The sequence below is a fragment of the Eretmochelys imbricata genome, chromosome 1, assembly GCF_965152235.1.
Source record: "Eretmochelys imbricata isolate rEreImb1 chromosome 1, rEreImb1.hap1, whole genome shotgun sequence".
In the NCBI taxonomy this organism is placed as follows: Eukaryota; Metazoa; Chordata; order Testudines; family Cheloniidae; genus Eretmochelys; species Eretmochelys imbricata.
The window spans coordinates 113,671,163-113,694,135 of record NC_135572.1 but is presented as its reverse complement, the minus strand read 5'-3'; the positions used below and the strand labels follow the sequence as shown (position 1 = coordinate 113,694,135).

At 42.6% G+C, this 22,973-nt stretch overlaps 1 protein-coding gene across 1 annotated transcript in view; it reads left to right on the top strand.

Annotated features, from left to right (window-relative positions):
* The window catches only part of SH3RF3 (SH3 domain containing ring finger 3), a 387,371-nt gene extending 364,835 nt beyond the window's left edge, over nt 1-22,536 (top strand). The window contains exons 9-10 of the mRNA XM_077807084.1: nt 13,279-13,616; nt 21,951-22,536. Of these exons, the coding sequence (XP_077663210.1) occupies nt 13,279-13,616; nt 21,951-22,119 (507 nt within the window). The 3' untranslated portion in view covers nt 22,120-22,536. The remainder of the gene's footprint in view (nt 1-13,278; nt 13,617-21,950) is intronic.
* Nucleotides 22,537-22,973: the final 437 nt, after the last annotated feature.

The following is a 22,973-nucleotide window of genomic DNA, read 5'->3' as shown; positions in this document are numbered from 1 at the left end:
CTCTGCCTTCAGAGATGGGCTCCTAGCCAGCAGCCGTAGAGCTTCCTGCAGCCAGGGGAGGTTCCCAGGGGTGGGTCTGACCCAGCCCTGGGAGCGGCCCATGCAGGGGAAGGAAAAGTCTCGTCTCCCCAGCCCACATTTAAGTTGTGAATTTAGACTACAGCAGGTTGTGTAATTAAAATAAGTCACTCTTAAAACACCATAAGTGTGTTCACAAAGGATCTTGCCCCAGTTTAACTAAATCAGTTAAAAAAAACAATTTAAAGTTAAAATGGTACAGTTTCTGTGTATAGAAAAAGCCTAAATAGTCCCTTTGAATCAACTGAAAGTTAAGCATGTGCATAAAACTTTGCAGGACTTGGGCCACTGAGGGTATTTGTTTGCTTATCATTAATGTCTTTCACAATGTTGGGAACCTACTAGACCAGGAGTGGGCAAACTTTTTGGCCCAAGAGCCACATCTCAGTATGGAAATTGTATGGCGGGTCACGAATGCTCAGGAAATTGGGGGTTGTTGTGTGGGCTCCGGCTGGGAGTGCGGGCTCTGGGGTGAGGCCAGAAATGAGGAGCTCTGGGTACAAGAGGGGGCTCCTGGCTGGGGCAGAGGGTTGGGATGCGTGGGGGGTTGTGAGGGCTCCAGCTGGGGGTGCAGGCTCTGAGGTGGGGCTGGGGATGAGGGGTTGGGGGTGCAGGAGGGGGCTCTGGGCAGTGACTGAGGTGTTCAGAGGGTGAGAGGGAGATAGGGCAGGGGACTGGGGCTAGGGAGGGGGTCAGGGGTGCAAGCTCTGGGCGGTACTTACCTCAAGCAGTGGCATGTCTGCCTTCCATCTCCTATGCAGAGGCGTGGCCAGGCAGCTCTGCATGCTGCCCTGTCCGCAGGCGTCTCCCCTGCAGCTCCCATTGGCTATGGTTCCCAGCCAATGGGAGCTGCAGGCACAGCACTTGGGGCAGGGGCAGCGTGCGGAGCCCCCTGGCTGCCCCTACATGTAGGAACCAGAGGTGGGACATGCTGCTGCTTCCAGGAGCCACACAGAGTGGGGCAAGTCCCTGACCCCACTCCCCAGATGGAGCGCCGGAGCAGGGCAAGCCCCCGATCCCGCTCCTTGGCGGGAGCTTGAGGGACTGATCAAAACATCTGGAGGGCCGGATGCGGCCCCCGGGCCAAAGTTTGCCCACCCCTGTACTGGGACTTGCTCTTGGACTTCCAAGTGGCAGCAGTGACCAGAAATGTCGTCTTTCCTCTTCAGCCAAGAGGTTTCACTCCTTTCTCTCAGAAGCAGGTTTTGGCCATCCTAGGGCTAACCTTGATGGATATTCAGAAGCTTCTACAATTGTAGATGAAAATACAGCTGATGTAAAAGAATATTACACATGTGCTCTGTACTTGCTGCCAGTTCACTTCAGGTGAAATTAATGTTGCTGCTCACTGTCTTTAAAGCCTTAAAGGCCCCAGTTCCTGCTGTCACTGCATCTTCTCTTAAGCCTCTCCATGACAACTACTCTCAGAAGAAATTCATGGAGGACAACAAAGCGGATCCTCCCTGTTTTGGGGAGATTTGCTCGGCATTGTTCTAACCTGTGCAGATTGTGTCCAGGTGCCATGATGAGTAGCACCTTATACATAAGTGTAATAAGTAATAATGATTTTGAATATTTTTATGCATTTGCTTTTTAACAGTTTCTGGTCACATTTACATTTTATCCAGTTGTAGTTTGCATTAGAACAAATGTACTAAACAAAATGATTCCTCAGTTCCTGAACACATCAGGTACTGTTGCCTTGTGGTATAAATGCCTGATATGTGCTACGGGATCAAATGTCATACTTTCCAGAAATTTCTGGAACACACACATACCTGTACACCATAAAGCTTTTGCTGTAAGTGGTATCTAGTAGCCAAGTGCCTCCCATTGCCCATTCTTTTCTTCCCTGAGTGCAGGTCATATACTTACACTTATACAAATGCTCTACCATGAGGGGAAAAAGAATCCAAAACAAAATACTCCAGTGCACACGCTTCTCTCACTGGGAGGCAGATGAGAGAACAAATATATGGCAGATGTGTTGGCTCAGTGCTTAATGCACTGCTGGGAGGTGCACAGATGCAACAGTGATGACAGTGGCCTAAGAGCCAATAGAATTGAATAGAATGTCGTTGTTTAGATACTTTATTTCACAAAGCTGGCATGTTGCTGTTGTATCTTAGTTAGAGAGACAAAATCAAAAATAACCATAATGGAAACAGGATTGAACATTTTGTTATGAATAAGAACAGCATTTGCATTTAGACTATATAGTAGCTAATATAAAAATGGTAAGCTCCTGCTTCTTCAAGGCAAATTGCTTCAGGTAATCAGCAGCTGGGGTCCAGAAGAAATCTCCTCCTGCTCCTGTTGTATGATTGTAGTAGAAGCATTTATACCTGCCTGTGATGCATTGGAGACAAAATAGCCTAAATCTGTCATTTCTGTTCCAGGATGGCAGTACTTTGTATTTTTTGTGGGACTTGTACCTTGTTTAAGATATGAACTATTTAAGCAGAATCTTCGCTATTCAACAGTAGCATTTGAGGTTTACTGTTTTATTGTAGAATGTTTTTTTTTAAATTACCAGTTTCTGTTATTAATTGAAGTTATCAGAGTTTGAATTGAGTTCATGTTGCACTCTTTGGTATTAGCAGATTAGGTTGCTGGATAAAGGGAAGTGTTGTTAGAAGTGCTGCGAGTGCAATGTGTAGACATATTATTAATTATTTGTATAATGGTTGCACCAGGGAACCCCAGTCAAGTGTCAGTACCCCCATTGTCTGAGGCTCTATACAGACATGTAACAAAGACAGTCCTGCCCCAGACAGCTCTGAGTCTATGGGCAGGTCTACACTATGGGGCTAAGTCAACCTAAGTTACGCAACTCCATGAGTGAATAACGTAGCTGGAGTCGACGTACCTTAGGTCGACTTATTGCGGTGTCTACACTGCACTGGCTTGACGGGAGAGTTTCTCCTGTCAACTTACCTTATACTTCTCGTTCCGATGGAGTACCAGAGTCAACAGGACAGTGATCGGTGGTCGATTTAGCAGGTCTTCACTGGACCCATTAAACTGACCTCCAGGGGATCGATCACCATGCAATGATGGATGTAAGTGGAGACAAGCCCTATATGGCAGGATGCAACAGGAGGATAGAACAGACAAATGGGGTGAACGTTAGCACAATAAAATGAACCGTCTAATAGAAAGGGATCAGAAAAGCAATAGTATTGCTCACCACTCATCTAATCATAGATGGTGCATTTTGGCCTAGTAGTAGTATGAGCAATTTCATTTTTGGTACCTCATGCTCAACTCTGAATTTAAGGTAATTATTCCCCTGCAGGGGCCTGAACCAGAAAGAGGTGTTACTGAGTTTTCCTTTTAAATTCTTATGTAAAAGGAGTGGTAGCAGAGGTGAAATGAAATCCATTTTATCAGCTATCCTTTCTGCCAGAATGGATACACCTATTACAAATCTTTCAAAGGCTTAAGCAGCTTCTATTAAGCCTTGTTGACTTTTCCAAATCTGAGCACCTTCTTATTAATTACAGTACAAGGAGAGTCATGACATCTGGATGGAAATGAGATGTTGGTCACTGTATCAAACAAGCTAACCTAGTCACATATCTGCATCTCCCTCTCTCAGACAAGAAACTAGTGGCCACTTATTGTGGAAACCAAAAATCAGTCTTTTAAAAGGATGCTGGGAATCTTTCATTCTTTTTAGAGTGAGAGGGTAAACTGATCCCTCCAACTATTAAAAGAATTTAAATCATTTCAGTGTCCTAGGGGTAATTTACATAGGACCATATTGGGATCCAAGAGGCCTGCAGCAAAAACAGGGATTGCAGAATCCTCAGTTGTTCTGAGCACAGATTTTATGCACAATAATTATTGACTAAACCTCAATGCTATGGACAACACTTCTGTCCCTGGGCTGTGCCTTCAGAAGCACTGAGGCCTGAAATATTCATTGATTCAGAGCACTTTTGATTCCCTAAAATCTCAAAGACTGTGTGAAGCTGAGCTTCCCTTTACTCCTAGAACAGAAGCTGGATGGTTGAACAAGTGCATATTTCTCTTCTCACTGCTAATAAAATATCACTGCTTGTCTTACTTGAAAATAAGTTATTGCTGTGAAAAAAGTATTTGGATATTTTGACATGTAACACCCTAATAACAGCTTTTAAGAACCTGAGGCTTCAAACTGTGGAGCCTGCACAACTTAAGAGGAGATCTAACGGCACTGAAATGACAGACCTTTTATGCTCTCAGGACTCTGGTCAGGTCAAGTATTAAAACTTTTTAAAAAGCATTGGGGCAACTCTCATTCTGCCACTTGACTTTAATGCTATGATATCACAACAGCAGTGTGACCGTCTTCTTGCTAATTCCCGGAAATACATTGCGAGAGTGGTAGCAATGGCTACCCACTTGTCTAAACTCTTCAGTGCAGGCGTTAGCCACTAGAGACACTGAATGAAACCCTAGCCCCATTGAAATCAATGGAAGTTTTGTCATTGACATCAGTGGTGATGGGATCTTACCCACTGTCTCTTTTGGGTCATTCCACTTTAGCAGGGTGCAGTTTTGGATAATTTTATCAGGTTATTGAGACGTTTTCAATTTTCCAGTAACAAATTAGGCTGACTGTTTTAGCCTTTCCCACCAAGTACTGGCACTGAAAGTTTTTTTCTGGGCATATGGTACATTGTCTATTTTTAAAGTTCCCATTCTTTTGATAATCATATCCGCTGTACACTATCAGCTGTAACCCTCTGTACAAGACCAGGAAATATGATGAGATAGGACAGGCATCTTTCCATCAACTTCCTCCTCTGTTTAAAAAGAAAAAAAGAGAGAGAGAAATACCAATGTAACAAATCTGTTATAATTTAACCTTTCTCTTCAATTCATTATATTTTAGTGAACCAATTTTCTTTTCTTGCAAATGCAGCATATTTGAAGAACCCTGTTAATAGTTAATACTCTGTACTTCAACATCTAGTTTTTCTTTCCTTGCTAATAAGCTTGTTAATTTGGTTCCATTTATTTTTAAAGATATAATTTTTACCTGATTTGAATATTTAAATATATTTTAATAGCCTCTCTTTATCACTTTATAGAGTCCTGCCTCAGGCCCAGTTCAGCAAAGTACTTAAGCATATGCTTAACTTTAAGGACATGCTTAAGTCCCACTGAAGTCAATGCTTAAGTGCTTTGTGGAATTGGCACCTGAATTATTACAGCTTCTTTCCCTTTCTAAACTTTACTTTCACTTGAAAGTTTCATTTGAAATGTTCCGACCAGATCTAATTGACAGGGATTTATCTGTAGTTTTTCCAAATGCTTTAAAAACATTGCTTTACTTTTCATCACATATTAAATTAAAGAATTATTTAAAATGGTCATAAATCATAACTCAGTTGTGTTGCAATCCTCGTGATATTTGAAAGCTAATGATACTATGATTAAGTCCTACATGCTCCTCAGCATTTGACTCATGTCATCACATTATAATTACAGACCATTGACCATATGCATTTGTCTCCATTAGAAGGTGAATATTTGCCATGAATTTCCACACAATATGAGATAACACGGAATTAGCCTCTACCTAGAACCAGAAATAACTACTTAACCACTGTGTGTTATTATCTGTTGATAAATACTGACCTTTTTAGTGATGACCACTGGATCTTATTCAGCAAATCATGTAGCAGTCCTGCTTTATCAAAACTAAACACAATTTCAAGATGGAAGGTTCAGATCTAAATTCTGAGGAATTTTAGAGCCAGTGTTCTCATTTGGACCCTTCTCTACTGTACTATTCTACTGAGGTTAGGTAATTATCACAATCTCAATTCCAGTAATTAAAATCTTCCGTGATCCAAGTTTGAAAATTCCTTCATATCTCTTATATCTGAATTAACCATTTCTTTAGAGGACATAATCCAAGAATCACATATTGTATCCTACCCTTCCATCATCAAAAGCTGATTTGGAGTAGTAGAAGGAATGTATAGCATCCAAAACTGTAATATAAATTGACTGCAGCAAGGACTGACCAAGGTTAAATAAGCAGTGGAAGTGGCGGTTTACAGCTACTGACCTGAGGAAGTGCTACCTGCTTGTTACTGACCTCCCAGATGAATAGCATTGAAACCATTTTTTTTTAAGACTTTTCCCCTCTGGCTTTCTTATCTATTGATGTAGTGGGTGTTACATGAAAAATACCTAATTTAATTGGCTGGATCCCATTTTTCTATCAACTGCAATAAAGTTTCCTCATTTATTTAATGAGACTGTGTTGGTAGGAAGTTCAGTATTGGGAGCTTTAGAGTGAGAAAGGTAAAATGAAAGTTTCTGTTTCTTAGGGTGGATGCAGAAAAAGAGAGTTGAGTTAGTATGGCAAATACATATTTTCTCTCTAAAACACCTTGGTCTCAGTGTTTATTTAGACTGTAATCTGATTATTACCTTGTAAACTGGAAAAACCCTTCAGTTATCTAAATAGCTATATCCTCGGCTCAGAAAAACCCTCTCAGGCTGAAAGAAGAGCTGTTTATAAGCCCAAGATGAGAGTGTTATTGAGGTGTCAAGGGGCACCTACAACTTACTGTGAAGCAAAAAATTCCAGCGTTAAAATATTTTGAGATGTTATTTTAAGATAATGATCTATTTTAAACTCAGGCTGTACTGACGTTTCAGCACATTCCCCATAGTGATTTATTTACGTACGTGGGGGAAGCAATGCATGTCCTCACATCGGCCTCCCCGCATGTGTGGGTCCAGGGCCACCATGCTGTTACACCTCCTGCTAATGTGCTACCAGGGACTGATTTCCACAGACACCCCTCTGTGCACAGGGGTAAGAGCACAATCGAGTTATTGGTTTTGTCACTGAAGTCAGGAATGATGACTCTGAATACAGGCAATGGATGCAGATCGGCTCCACTTTTACAGTCACTGGTTTATTAACTATAACTACACTAAAATGTATTGGCAAGGGCTAATTTTACTCATTTGATAAAGGATTAACCCTTCTCAAATTGCGCACGTGCAGACTGAACATATAATCAAAAACCAAAACACACATTAGGCGCTATTTAAAGATGTTGACAGCAACCAACAGTCAGGTATTGACTGTACAATGGGTCCATCAACATGGCAGATCCAGGAAGCTGACAGTGTCAAACGTAATTCATTGTCAAATGGAAATTTGATCACTAGACCAAGAAAGCTAAATACTTTCCAAACTTGTGTTATAGAGCAGTGGTTCCCAAACTTGTTCCGCCGCTTGTGCAGGGAAAGCCCCTGGCGGGGCAGGCTGGTTTGTTTACCTGCCGCGTCCGCAGGTTCGGCCTATTGTGGCTCCCAGTGGCAGTGGTTCACTGTGCCCGGCCAATAGGGGCTGCAGGAAGCGGCGGCCAGTACATCCTTTGGCCCTCACCGCTTCCTGCAGCCCCTATTGGCCTGGACCAGCGAACCGCGGCCAGTGGGAGCCGCGATCGGCCGAACCTGCGGATGCGGCAGGTAACCAACCAGCCTAGCCCGCCAGGGGCTTTCCCTGCACAAGCAGCGTCCCAAGATTGGGAAACACTGTTATAGTGGATTAAAGACCTCTGACAAAACAATGTTACCCAGGAATCTGCATTCCTTTGCATTGCTGGAGGAAGGAAACCTAACATTGTTCTGCAAAGGCAAGAGGAAAATACATTCAAAACCTTTTATTCCAGAAAGGCCTCAATTATGTCTTCCAAAAATTTCTCTTCTACCCCAGAACTTACTGGGTCCTGTAACTAATTTGCATACACTTTTTTATAACATTTTGTGTTCATTAATTAATGCTTAGCTGAATTATAGTGAAACTGCTGTAGAAAGAACTGCCCGGGACAGCTATAAATATTAAATTAATTCCTGATGAATGATGGCTGCTGTTACACCAAATTTTAAATGAATTCATAATAATTGGACACTTAAAATGAATCATTACTGGGATTCCATTTTGGAAGGCAGAATTGCTAAAGAGCACAGCATTTGTGTGCTGCTAAAAATCCAAGGAAGAAGCTGGCCACTCTTAAAGAAATGTTCTGCTTGGAAAACATTAATTAACTCTCACAGCCCCCTTGTGAGGTAGGTAGATTTTACTTGTTCCCCTTCTACAGATGGGGAAGCAAGCACAGAGAGTTTTACAGTGAGCTGCCAAGCACAGAAGGTTCAAAACAATTCTGTCTGCTTTTTAAATTAGAAATGTCAGGAATATCAGAACCTGAGCACCTGCATTGTGTCAGAGAGCTTTGACAACATCTCTGGAGGACCTGGAAGGTGATGTGATAGGAGGCTGGGAGCAGATATGCAGCACTCACAGGACCTAGTTAAATTGGAGAAAATGTTGAATTAAAAAGTCTTATTTGGAAACGTCCAAACCTATAACACCAATATTGTAATGTAACCATTGTACCAATGGGCAGGGCTGCTATACAGTTCACCTGTAAGTGTCTTGTGCAAGACCTCACAGTGAGTCAGTGGTGGAAATGTGATGAGCAGTTTCAAGTTCCTGGCTACCAGTCCTATGCTTGGTCCATTAACCCATGTTGTCTCTTAATTTTCCCAACCCCAGAGTTTAGTCTAAAAAGTTTATAAAAATGCTTATCAGTTTAGAAATAAAGAATTTTTTTTTTTAAAATCGCTTCTATGTGATTCTGCTATTGTGTTACCACTCTTAACACTGCATCATCATTTTCATTCCACCTCCCTATTATCAGGGATTGTACAGCTTGGCTGTAGAAATTCATGCCAAGCTTTGCAGGGGTGAAGTTTGTCTTGTAAACAAAATTTAAAAATCTCAGTCTCAATAACTTTTTAATTTACAGAATGGCATAAATATATTTCCCTTTTGTGCTCTCTAACTGAAAAATAGCTTTAATAGTCAAATACATTTTGGGAAACCAATAGTCTATAATGTAAACAACGAGGAGTGTGGTGGCACCTTAAAGACTAACAGATTTATTTGGGCAAAAGCTTTAAGGTGCCACTGGACTCCTCATTTGTGGATACAGACTAACACGGCTATCCCTCTGATACTAGTGTATAATGTAGAATTTTTTGAAAATGTATTTTGCCAAGTTATTTAAATTAGAAAAGCAGCTGCCACATAGGCATGGCTTAAATTCATCCAGAGCCCTCCAAAGCAGAGCTCTGGTAAATAGTTTCAAACCCGCTGAAGCCCAGAGCCCCAGCACATCCCGCAGGGCAGAAGCCCCAAGCCCTGGTGCCTCCCACAGGGCTGAAGCCCCAAGCACTGGGGCTCTGGGAAATACTTGGGGAGAATTTAATTGCTGTTCATATAGTTATTCGGCACATGTAAATCTTCCAGTTAAAGGCTCCCAAAGCACTCACCGATGCACTGTAACTGTTCCTTTGGAGCCACTGAGTAGATATTGTACTGTGTGAAACATGCATATTGAGACGGTATGCTAGCATCATTAAAGTATATTGTGTCAGTGATCTATAGGGAAGGGAAAGGTATCTGACTTCATGAAGAATCACTGAACTTATTATTATGAGGATGGCAATTTCTTATCATTACAGATTTAGATAAACACAGTTTTTTTCTGGTGTTTTTAGTGAGTTACTGCCAGAGGTTCCCATGGTGGTTGGTTAGATCTTAGAGCAGTTGTTTAGCAGATAATTGCTTTTTTATTTTCTGACATTTCCAAGTGAATTAATTTAATATTTATGATCTAATCCTGCGCGGTGCTGAGCGCCCTCAAACTCCATTGCTTTTACTGGGATCTGCAGCACCTTGACATGATTAGTCCCTTAATGTTTGATCTGAACCTCTTCAAAGTTCGGGGGATGTTTATCTCTTGGGGTTGAGTTGAGACCCCTTGCTCACAAAACCAATAGCCTGCATCCCAGAGGCACCATGTAAGAGCTACACTTTGCATTGTTGCTTTTGCTCTCCATGTTGTGATACATTGGCATCTGTTCTCTTATTGTTCTACCATGGCGTAAGAGAGCACATCAGAGAACTTCAGGAGGAGAGACATTAGATACTATAGGCGAATTATAGTAAATTCAATCTGTGTACTAAATGTTTATATTTATTTCATTGTATTTCCCCCTCTCAGTCTTTAAAGCTTCTTTGACAATGAATTCAGTAATCAGTATGTAACAGCGCATCACTTTAAATCTTGTACAAGACATTGTGTCTACAGAGAATAAAAAAATGCTGTCTTGTGTTTCCAAATAATGTTCATGCTGGAAGATAGAAGCTTTCTGTTCTACATGCACTGCAGTTACTCTGTTTTTTTCCCTCCAGAGATTCTATTATAGAATAAATGACCAAATACACCTAAATTTCCTGTCCCTGAATCTCTGAATATAATGTTAGGCAATAGTTTGAACTTCATATACAATAACAAATAAATGAACAGACTTCTTGCAATAGCATGGTTGTATAGTTAAAAAAATGGAAAATGACTGTTTATTAGTGCACTGCATTATGGAGGCACTGGTTGCAAGTATAGTTAAGGTTGTACCCAGTGTTCCAGTATATGGCTTATTGTGACGTGCGGTCTTTTCCCCCACAAAACTTTTTAGCGGAAGGAGCTAATGTTCTGAATGTGCATGTGCTTAAGGTAAGTGCGTGCTAGAATTTTTCCAGATGATTTTTCAGAAGTGCAAGATATGGTTCTATGGCAAAGACTCCAGAAATCTGTTTTTCCCAATTAAAAAGATGCCATTATGACATTTCTAGCCACCTATATCCAGGGATGCTGGAACAATTTGTATAGTGGGGGTGCTGAGAGCCTTTGAACCAAACTGTAAACCCTGTATATGATGGAAACCACTTCAAGCCAGGGGGTGCAGACGCACCCCCAGCACCCCTAGTTCCAGCACCTATGCCTATATCAGAATAGTAGTTTACTGTGAAAGTGAAATTTCATACATGATCTGTATTTTAAACTCACTGTTGTTAATTTTGTAACGTCCAGTGTGGAAGTGGTGTATTTATTAGACCTAAAAAGTAAACCCGTAATGGCTAGTATTCCCTGTTATAAGCCAAGGCCTGAAATCCTTACTCAGGGCCTCATGCTCCCCAGTGTGGGATAGTCACCAGCTAGGGTGAGTTCTGACTCACAGTTTTCCAGGAATTCTTCCATTGAGGGCAGGGTTTGACCCCCCAGAAAAAGTGGACAGGGCTCCAGTCCCAAATTTCAAGGCTCTCCAGAAGCATGAGCCATGTACATAGAAGCCATATGGCTCCGCATTGCTCCTTGCCTCATGGGTCCTATATGACCTGGGCTGCCACTGCCTAGGGACTGCCTCTGGGGATGTGGAGTGGTGTTCTCTCTCTATGTGCTAGCTTGTTCCATTTTGCCCCAGGGTATGGGAAGAAACATTTAGCATCAGTCCCACCCTCTCTGTGCTTGCAAATCTGTATCCTTGTGAAGCTCTTGAGGAGGGGCTTCCTCGGGGTCTGGGGGGAGCAGGAAGCATGCTGCAGAGTCAGCTCTCCTTCCTCTCTTGCTTCCACTGGCTCAGACCAGTAGGTTTAAGCTCCTTTCTACTCTTTGAAGCCGGGTGGGCAGAGGAGGGGAGGGCAAGGGGAGCACGAGATGCTCTGTTCTGACTCTGTCCTTATTGACGGAAATTTCTTATTGTAGCCAATGCGAGATTTACCTGAGTATTGACTAGGAAGGTGTGGCCCAACAAACATACTGCTCTTTCATAAAAGAAGCTTTGCATTTACTCACATTCCTTGTGTTTTCATAGATGAAATATAGTGAGATTCTCTTACACCGATCTTTTTTGCTACCAAATTTCAAACAGTTCAAACAATTTTGGGTTTCCCATTGTGTTTCTGTATACGGCAAGTTTCATACTATAGACGTTCACTGTTGGTGAAGTTCACCCCATCCTCCACCAGCTGCACAAAGCCCAATTAGATGGCTTAAAGCAGATAACTAAGCAAGGGCTAGGTAGATAGACTCCATCCTCTGACAGGAGGATGCTGGCTATTTGTGGGAAGCAGCCCATGGGAGCATTCCTGGCCTTTGGATCTCCTTTAATAGCAAATCTATGGCCTGCCCCAACACTATCCTCTTGTGTTGTCTCTTCAGGCCAGCAGAGGTTCCTCCTGCCTGCTTCACCTGTGCGTCCCCCTCTCTCTTCCTGTATGCAGTAGGATTAGGAGACTTTACAGCACAGAGGCTGTTGCACAGACTCTCCACAAAAAGGTTAATTTCACCCTCTGAGCAGGTCCCACCTTGGCATTCTTTAGGTAGAAGGGAAAAGGGACCATCAGCCCTCAGGGTGGGAGTTTGCAGTTGCTTCCACCATATCCAGTGGCTTTTAAGCCATGTGGGATGCGGGCGATGAAGATGATCTGGCAAAAAGAGATATAACATTGAGTGAAGAGAATTAGAATGATTGGATAACTGGCAAACAGTATGGGTAGAAATTAAAACTTGGTCAGTAACTCACTGATGTAGAAGTATAGTGAACGCATAACTGTTTCGCTATGTGCTACAAAAGGTGTGTCCCCCCCCCCTCCACCTGCTCTCCTGCTGGTAATAGCTCACCTTACCTGATCACTCTCGTTACAGTGTGTATGGTAACACCCATTGTTTCGTGTTCTCTGTGTATATAAATCTCCCCACTATATTTTCCACTATATGCATCCGATGAAGTGAGCTGTAGCTCACAAAAGCTTATGCTCTAATAAATTTGTTAGTCTCTAAGGTGCCACAAGTACTCCTGTTCTTTTTACGGATACAGACTAACACGGCTGCTACTCTGAAATACGTGTTATGAATACATACAAAAGGATTTTCTTCCTCTCGCTGAATACCAGCTTTGTTGGCAGGTTGATTATTTATTTTATATTCCGGATGAGATGTTCGTACCTTTAAAGTCCTGGTGTCACACTGAAACTGCTGCATTTCCTTAAGTTATTTAATTATCCATTAGCACAATGGCACCTGTTGGTCCATTCCCTGCTTAGTCTGCTGACCAAGCAAAGCAATTTGGTACTTTGGTAGAATCTTTGTTAGCAAAGGAGCACATTTTACCTGGTTTCCCCTACACAGAGACACATTTTTAGATAGATTTTATTATACAGAATTGTGAGTTTTTTTCCGATGTGAAACAATTAGAATGGTGCTGTTTATTTACAGTCCTTAATGAGAGCCCGGGAGCTGCTCATTCACGTGCTTCATGTTGATTTCCTTTCAGAAAGAGAAGAAGAGCGGATTGTTGAAACTTTTAGCCGGCGCGTCAACAAAAAAGAAATCACGCTCCCCTCCATCTGTGTCTCCAACACCGGACCCACAGGGAGCCGTGGAGGGAGCTCTGCAGGGAGCGGTGGGACCTGAACTCTCCTCACTCTCCAGCCATGGCAGGGCAGGTTCATGCCCAATTGAAAGTGAAATGCAAGGAGCTATGGGGATGGAGCCACTGCACAGAAAAACAGGCTCCTTGGATTTGAATTTTTCCATTCCTTCTCCTGCCAGGCAGCTACCTTCTTCATTGGCAGCCATCCGTCCAGAGCCCAAGCCATTGCACCGGGAAAGGTATGCTGATGGAGAAGAGTTTGCCTATGAGCTAAGGGTGTTCATAATTTTAGTCTGCCTGTCACTTGCACGTAAAGGAATGTTTGTGGGAAAGAGGCAAAGTTTGGCTTGCATGAGCATCACTGCAGTTCTGCCAGCCCCCCACCCCTCCACCCTGTTTTTTTTAAGCCATCTGACGCTATAGATTGTCCAGCTATTTATTAGAATTAGAAAATTCAGGCCCTCTGCATGTAGAAAACCAGCCAAAACATGTGTAAGGCATAATGCTCACCGTTAAAAAGTCAGCATTTGCCAACAGAAACAATGTGCTCATCACACAGTTATTTCCTATTCTAAGTATAGGAGAAAGCTGTGGTATCTCACACCACTGTATGTGGAAGCTGTTGGCAAATGCCACTTTTAAACAGTGATCACTGTATATTAATAATCACAAAGGATTGTCATGCAATACTTGGTATACTGTGTATCCCTGTAAGTATGTTTGTCCGTTATATCTGGCCTACCGTGCAGTAGCAAACAAGGGTCTTTTTAAAATGTATGGTCACTTATGTCATTACTGTCACTTAAGCCATTACACGCTGTCCTGAAGTATTTTTATTCCAGAAGTGGTTGATAACTAGCATAGAGAATAAGACTAGGATTCTAGAGTTTGTCAGTCCACTCTGCATCTTGTTATCTATAAAGCTGCTGATTTTACAAACCCAGAGAGAGGGGGCAAGGTGGCAACACCAAAAAAAGAAAAAGACAGGCAAGAAAAGGGAGAACAGAGTAAATGGAGAGACATGCCAAGATGTCAGGCCATGTCTGTTTCCAAAGTTACATATATTTTAAGGTTAAACTAGTTTAAAAACCAGTTTAGTTGAAGGGGTGCAAAACCAAACCTTGTGTAAACACTCTTAATTTGACATGTATCAACTGAGCTTAATTCAGTAAGGACAGCAAAAATCTCACCTTGAATTAAACCAGTGCATCCTTGACATAGACAAGGCCTCAGAAACAAATATGAGGAGAGAAGCAAGAAAGGCGTCCCCCAGCGTCTCTTGTGCTCACTGTTGTGGCACGGCTTTGAAAGCACCACTTCAACGATGCAGAGAATTCCTAAGGGTGGGATTGAGATGCTGGTGCATATCCCGTATTTTCCCAGTCTAACACTGCACCTACGGATGGCGCTGACAGTGAAACAGGTGACCGATTATACCTGTATTGACTGCAGTGACGGGGGGTAGCAGTAGAATGAGAGGGCCATAGGACGAGTTCTGTATGATCAGTGTTATTAAAACTAAGAACAAATGGATCTATAGAGACAGGATGTTTAAAATGTTACAAATATTACTAATTTCAATATGCAGTGGTAAAGAAAGTATTCTGATTTTAAGCATTTTGATTTCCTGAATCTAAAGTCTGAAAATAAGCTATAATTGAAATAATCTTAATTATACACAGCAGTCAAGATTCTCTAATTGATTTATGAATTAACTTCCATTAACTTTGGTGTATCTGCATTCCTTAACTGATCATATGGTTGTTTATGCCTATAATGGGGAATATTAATTACCTTCAGACTCTAGGAAGTATAATGCTTAGTCCTGGAATAATCTGAGCAAATACTTTAAACACTTGTCTTTTATAAATTCATCCCACATCCATTGGTGCTCATTAAATCACCAAATTGCTCAGAAGTACTAAATTATTTTTTTTAACAAATTACATTTTTGAAACCGCTTGTACATTTCACATCTGGCAATGGAGGAACTTGTGCTCAGCATCTCTGAACTCCATATTTTGCTTGTTTGCATCGCGATGTATTTCATCTCCACAGGAGGACCAATTCTTTATTTGCATGGATGGAAAATAAAGATTGGATAAACAGATTTTGATGCTGGATGAAATTTAAACAGAGGAAAAAAAGCTACAAAACATTTGTGTACACTTAGCTATACTTGGCTTTTAATTTTCCAGTGCCCATCTGTGCACATAGAGACAGTACACTGAAAGATTGGAAGGAGTAGCACATTCCTTAATATTTACAACATTCCAAATGGGGCGCATGAAGCCAGCAGAGCCAGGGTACTTCTTCCACTAAAACTGGCTTACAATTCCTGCACTCACTGCATGCAGACTAGAGAACAAAACCAAGCATTCGACATTTGCACCATATCAGAAGTGCCTCAAAGAACTAATTGCTGACAGCTTGTTTTTCACACAGTAAAGAGGAATTCTGCTCCATTACATTACAGTTCTTTGTGCCTGGAAATTGCAGCAGATCAGGAAGGAAAGTGAGGTTTACCTTATCACAGACCGTGCTAATTTTATAGTCCTATTCCCTTGGCATAGGCAGATAGAGTGGGAAAGAAATTTAATTTTGATTTGCTATGTTTATGTATTTCCAGAGCCTGGTTTTGGTTTGGGGGAGGTTAGGCTGGAGAGGAAGGCACATTTGTCCTTGCTTACTTGTGTTTAAACCAATCTGCCAGGATTGTGAGGTTTATCATCTGTTACTGCATTCTGGGGAGCAATTTTCCCGCTGTCTTTTCCTAATGCCACTTTACTTGTGCTGCTGTATGCCAGAAAGCATATAGCATTTCCAGTAGCTGAGATGAGAAACTTCACAGCTGCTACTATTGTCACTGTGTTGCATAGGTTAACTAGCAAGCGTTGCTGTGCTGAACACCATTTTAGGCTGCATGTGTTCCAGATATTGTCATCTCTCTGCTGCTACTGTCAGTTTCCCATGGTACAGGAACGCTGGGGCTGTAGCACACTGTACTGATTGTGGAGAGCTGGAGGAGTTCCTGATCCTGCAGCTCTTGCTCACATGAGCAAGTCCCATTGGCATCACTCAAGCTACTCACAGTGAACAGCAGATGTAAGATTCAAAGGTCTGTCTAACAGCATTAAGGCTAAATAGGCTCCTCATGTCATTTCACTGTGATCACTCTAAATGAAAGAAGGACTTTCATTTGCCTTCTCTTTCAGCAAAATACAAATGTACATACAGCAACATTGACAAGATTATGGTGTGTAAATGAGAGTATTTAAGCGTGTGTATATGTGACAGAGAGAAAGAGAGAGAATGCTCTCCTCAGTGGTTGGCATTGTGCCCGGACACAATCAACTGTAAAACTGTCATTTACTGCATTCTCAAGTCTTACACGATATTGTATGGTAATAATATTATCATTACATTCCTTCCCCGCCGGTTCCCGGTCTTCATCCCTGGGCTTCTCATCCAGTCACAGTCTCTCCTTTCCCAGTACGCTCCCTGGCTCCTTCTCCCAGTCTCCTGTTCCTTGGATCCTTGTCCTAGTAGTCTCTTTGCCCAGACAGTTCCAGTCGCAGTCCAGCGCCTCATCTGATCTGTGTTTTCCCTCCTTCCCACCAAGGTTCCCAGTCTCCCCCAACTCCCAGTCCTGGTGTCCTGGCCATGCCAGTCTCAGGCTGTTTCCCCCACCCCCACCCCCCCGAGGAAGAGTGCCAGTCCCCACATCCACAACTCCCAGTCACAATTTGTCTGCTGCACTCTAGCCTCCAGTCCAGTCTCACCAGGCTGACAAAAAGATCACACTCTGCCAAATTTCAAGTCCCTGCTCCAGAACATGGAGGTGCTAGAAGCTTCTCAAAGAAAAGACTACCAAAACAATTTTTAACATTGCAAAGTGACAGATTTTTCCCTAGCCTCCTTCTCAGAAATGACTGTTATGACTGAAATTTTAAAAATAATAATACATAATAATAAAGAGCCTGAGGTAGACACCCCCTCCCCCCACATGGAACATTTCTGCTGAAACGGTTAAAGTTTTGCCAAGTTATAAGCAGCTGAACACAAGATCTCATCATGGGAACTGTCGGTCAACCTTAATAATAAATGTACTTCCAACCCTACCGATAATTGTGATAGACACAAGGCTGTTTGCATGTCTAAATTATGAAATTTTTAATGCAGTGTGTGACACTGACAGATTCCAACATTCTTCTGAGTGCCACATAAGATGAAAGGCTGTGCCACAGATGAAAGAAAACTTACTGTTGCCAAGTAGTGGTCAGGGAAAAGGGGAGGGAAGGAGGGAGGGGAAAGCAGAGAGGGATAGAAGTATGCCGGGCTTCCCTGTAAGGAGGGGGCCAAATCTGGGGGGAAGAGTGGGAGGTGATTTAAAACAGTAGGACTAATGTGTATTTTAAACTAGGTTACTGAGAAAAACAAGGCATCGCAGGCTTTGACTGGAATGATTTATGATGTTTAGAAACCCCTTCGTGGCAGCAGCGCCATGTGATTCTTTGGTTTGTACATTGGAACCTCAGTAACGCTCGCTTTCTTCGTCCACAAATCCAAGAATCTCAGGGAAAAAAATATAACCAGCCCACCCCATGTTGCTGCAAAGATTTCACAGCAGATCTGAAAATGAGATCTTTTATTACTGAGATTTCATTATTTTTGTTCAATATGCTGATATGTTTACTGTGAAGTATCGTGATTAATTAAAATTAAATTACAGTTGTTAAATAATTTTAAAAAGTACATTTTGTAATGCAGTAGCCTGGATTTATTTTTTAAATCTTTAAAGAAAGCCTCTAAAGAATCCCTTGTTACTAGGATTGTCACCTTTTTAATGGCTAGTAACCAGACCCCCAAGATTCCCATCCCCTGCTCCACCTCTTCCCCCAAGGCCCCACCCCTGTTCTGCCTCTTCCCACAGGTCTCACCCCTGCTCCACCTCTTCCCTCGAGACTCTACCCCCTTCTCTGCCTCTTCCCCGGGCCCTGCTCCCTTCTTCACCTCTTCTCCCAAGGCCCCACCCCTGCTCCACCTCTTCCCCACTCCAGATTAAAAAAAACAGACACCACGGCTTGTGGAATGGAACCTGGACACACAAGCTGAAATCCAGACTGTCCAGGTGAAAAACGGATGGGTACCAACCCTACCTGTTACAAATACAGGATTGCCAACATTGGAAAGAGATAGGTTTTGATGTGTTTGATAATCTTTCTGGCTAATTTGAAACATTTAGTAAATAACAATTGGTCTCAGCCATCAGTGAGATTCTATTCTGTATTTAAAAGGATGGACTTGTCGTTAAGATACCACGCTATAAACTAGGGGTTCTGTTCCGAGAACTGTTGTAAACCTTCACTGTGACCCAAGGCAAGTTATGTCACTTCTCTGTGCCTTAATTTCCTCGTCTGTGAAATGAGGTTAAAAATGCTGCCCAGAGCTGTTGTGAGGCTTGATCCCTTGTGTCCATAAAGCACTCCAAGATCTGGAACACAACTGCAAAAATGCTGTTAATGTAGATTCAATTGAGCTGAGTTCAGAGAGCTGAAGTTTGGCATCGTCTTCGCTAAAATTGTTCCAGTCTGATAATTTAATTAATCAACATTGAAGCAGAGTGTCTGAGATAATGTGTGCATTCATTTGCATAATGGCTGTAATTGGCAAAGCCTCATAATATAGGTGTGGAGGTTCTGCAAATGACAGTAGGATAGACTGTTTTCTTGTAGCACACACTTCAGCCTCTGTTATTTGCTTTTCCACACAGGAAAAAGTGACAGCTAAATGTACTGGCCAAGGGAAAAGATGACTAATTGATTTTTGATGGTTCTTGACATGGATATATATTCTACATGACTATGTTGCTACTTCAAGATAAAAAACTTCTAATCAGGTTTTAGAGCAGAACTCCCACTTCTGAATGGGGCCAAAAATGTTTACGAGTAACAGGATCTTTGGCCCAGCTGCAGTGAGCAGTTCCTTTAGCCAGATCTAGCAATTTCACTGTCACATGTTTGAGTCTGTAGCTTCACAGCAGCCAGCCAAGCTGTGGTTGCAAAGAAAATTAACTCCTGTCATTCAGTTTCAGTGAGGCCCTTGATGTGGTATCAACCCACTGGCGATCGATTCAGTGAATTTAGGGTAATGTTGTGCTTTGAGATTCTCCAGTGCATATTTAATTTAACTATAAGACAGATCATCATTTTAAATAAATACTTGACTGTTATAAGCATCAATTGGGAATGAATGACCATGCAGCAAATACAATAGATAGTAATCTTCAGAAGATGTTTTGAATAATCAATTGGCTTTTCTTTAACTATCTTTACCATATTCAATGCTTTGCAACTAGTGAGACAGTTACTGATCGTTAAATGCCAGCTGAAATGACGTGCTGAGGAGGAACACCCGAGGTATTAGACTCATGTTCACTGGCCTATACACAGATCGTCTTGGGAATTTTCTGATGAAACTGGCTTTCACTGGAAAATGCCAATTTGCTGAAACCAAACTGTTTCACAAAAACATATTGGTCTTGACAAACTGCCGATGAAACATAAGCAGCTCCTGCCAGCTCAACTGGTGGACGGCTGGGGAGCCCCAGCTCCCTGGGCCCAGGTCTCTAGGGCAGTCTCACCATACGGATTGCTCCAGGGTCAGGAACTCCAGTTGTAGCCAGGACGTGGCTGACAACTCCACAGCAAGGGAGCTGGGAGTCCCGAGAACCTCAGCTCATGCAAGGGCTCTTGGGACTTCCAGGCTTGCTGCTGTGGAGCCAGAAGCCTTGGAGACGTAGCTGCCAAGCTTTGAGACTCCCAGATCAGCCGTGGCTCCAGAGCGTCAAGATCTCCAGCTCCCCATTCTTGTGTTTGTTTTCTCTTCCGTAGGAAATCTGAATGTCTCCACTTTTTCTTCTATAACAGAACCCTCTTTTCAGAATTTCTTGCGGAACACACATTCCACATTTGCACCAGCCTAAATCACAATCCGTAGTTTTTTACGTAACGTAGAATGACGCTTGGAAACTACATACCTGAACGGCTCTGTCATCTCTTTGGGGGCAGGGACCACCTCTTTGTTTGGACTGTGCTCCAAAGAGTGAGCCTTTGAGCTGTGTCCAGGGCCCCTAGGCACTACCATACTACTGCTAATACTCAAAATGATTTTACGTGAAATTAAAAATTCTTTGTGAATTGTCCAAAGAAATCCAGGACATTGCTCATTTGCAAACGCATACAAAAGTAACTCTGTTATTAGTACAGACATTTAGAAGCTACTGTATGCTCTGGTGATTTAGCTCTAAGAGCAACCTGGATGGACCATTACGACGTCATGGGGAACCTTGCCTTAGGTAAAGGGGACAAAACAGGAGATTGAGGTGCAACCTATTTTAGTTTGAGAAAGAGGATTAATTTCTGTCCCACCCAGCCCAGAATGGCCTTAGGTTTGTGCCAAGAAACACAGGTTCTACTGATCTGGGGGGACATGCCCACTACGCCCAGCAATATACCACTAAATAACCTCCAGCAGCCCCTCACACCTTGAACGATGAACTGCGGGGAACCAATCCACAACCCTCTCGAGGCCCCTATTCACTCATTAAATCCTTCTGACCCCATTTCACCCTAATAATAGAATCCTCCCGACCTTCTGCCCCCTGGTGGTATAACCCTCATGTCACACCCTGAATGCCAAGCAGGCTATCTACCAACTGTCCCACGCCATGACTGGCTATGCTACTTGAACAACTGGTTTTGAAGGATACACAGCTGTGTCTTCACAAAGGGCCTTGTTGCTGAAGCCAGCTCCGAGCCCAGTTTCTTTCACTCTAAAGACCCCAGAATAGTTTAAAACTAAAGCTGGTTGCATAGGTGAAAACTAACATTTTTGTCAATTTTTTTCCACCCAGCTCTATTTAAAAGTAATGGAATCGATTCTCTAATGAGCTGCAGCCAGCTGTGGAGCAAACCACGGTGCTTGTGGCAAAGCATGCCACAGCACTACGCAACAATTTAGAACAAGAAGTGCGGAAGAAACTTCTGAGGAAGTTTAGGCTGCAGTGTAATGACCTAAACTTGACCAGGATGCTGGAGCTAACCTCCCATGTGCCCTTTTCTGAACAATGCCCTGGGGCCATTGAAGATCGCATGAGAGCCAGAGCTGTTTTATATCATTAAAAAGGCAGCACCTAAAGTAGCACAGGGCTCCCAACATCATCCTAGGGCATTGCTTCAGTACTGATTTTGAGGGAAGAGTTTGTCATCTATTGAACTCATGAACATGGTCACCTATGGTTTTCCTAGAAAGTCTCCCCTTTAAATAGCAATCAGCCCTGACCCTGTATAGTTCTTAAGAGGGGACAAGACCACATCTGAAGAGGTCTGGCTTCAGGCAGATGCAGGTGATCCAGCACATGGGGTGATCCAAGCCAAATTAGCTTGCAGAGCTGCTGGTTTGTCCCTGCAGCCTGTCTTTCGTGGCCGTGCCCTGGTGAGGGTCCTACTCCAAACAGCATCGGCACACTGCTTGATTTGTGCTTGATAAGGTATTCTCTTTTGTTTTCAAAGGTACCGTGTCGTGGTTCCATATCCTCCTCAAAGCGAAGCAGAGATTGAACTGAAAGAAGGTGACGTTGTGTTTGTGCACAAGAAGAGAGAGGATGGCTGGTATAAGGGGACGTTACAGCGAAATGGCAGGACGGGCCTCTTCCCTGGAAGCTTTGTAGAGAGCTTCTGAGGGCTTGCTTTCTTCCCCGTCACCACTCTCCGAACTGAAAGATCTTTCAGGGGAAATTCCATAGCACAAGAAGAGACAGCAAAGGGAAATGTGACTGATATCCACTGCCACTGTTATGTCCAAAGACTCCCCGGGCCCTTCATTCTACAGCTCTGGAAGTACAGCACCTGCTGTGCTCCCAAAACCATGTTCAGTATGTCCAGGGGTGTGTTGAAGTAGTGCCTTCCACTTGGAATCACAGGCTGAGAGGATGCACATTTGGTTTGTATCGAAACTAAACTCCAACTGTTACCCATTATGTACATTATAGAGAAAATATCTTTTAAAAAGTTGTTATATTGCTGTAACTTATTTGTCAGAGCTGCAGTGTTCTTATTACTGGCCTATGCAAGATGGGTTTGGGTGTGGCAGGAGGCAGAGTAGGGAGCTCTTGAACTGGGATTTTATATTTCCTGGGGGAAAAGAGGAGAGTGTGGCAAAATCCAACTAAAGATCTGTGCATTGTTCTGCCAGAAAGCATTAGGAGTCCAAAATGTTAGTGTCATGCATTCTATATACCTCAAAAATATGCTGCATGAGGATGTCAGTAAGTGTGTTAGTGATCAGGGTTGCATTTCATCTGAAGTGCCTGTGAGATGCACTGGGCAGGTGCTCAAGGAACTCCGGCTCCAGCATTCAACTGCGGTTCTTGGAGTTATTTATATGCAGCATTTTTTTGCCCATCCAGTATCCAACTTTCCATTGCTTTTTTTCTTTTCTTTTCTTTTTTTTGGGGTATGACATGCCGTTTTTTAATTGTTTGCAGTGTTGTTGCAGCTGTGTTGGTCCCAGGATATTAGGGAGGCAAGTTGGGT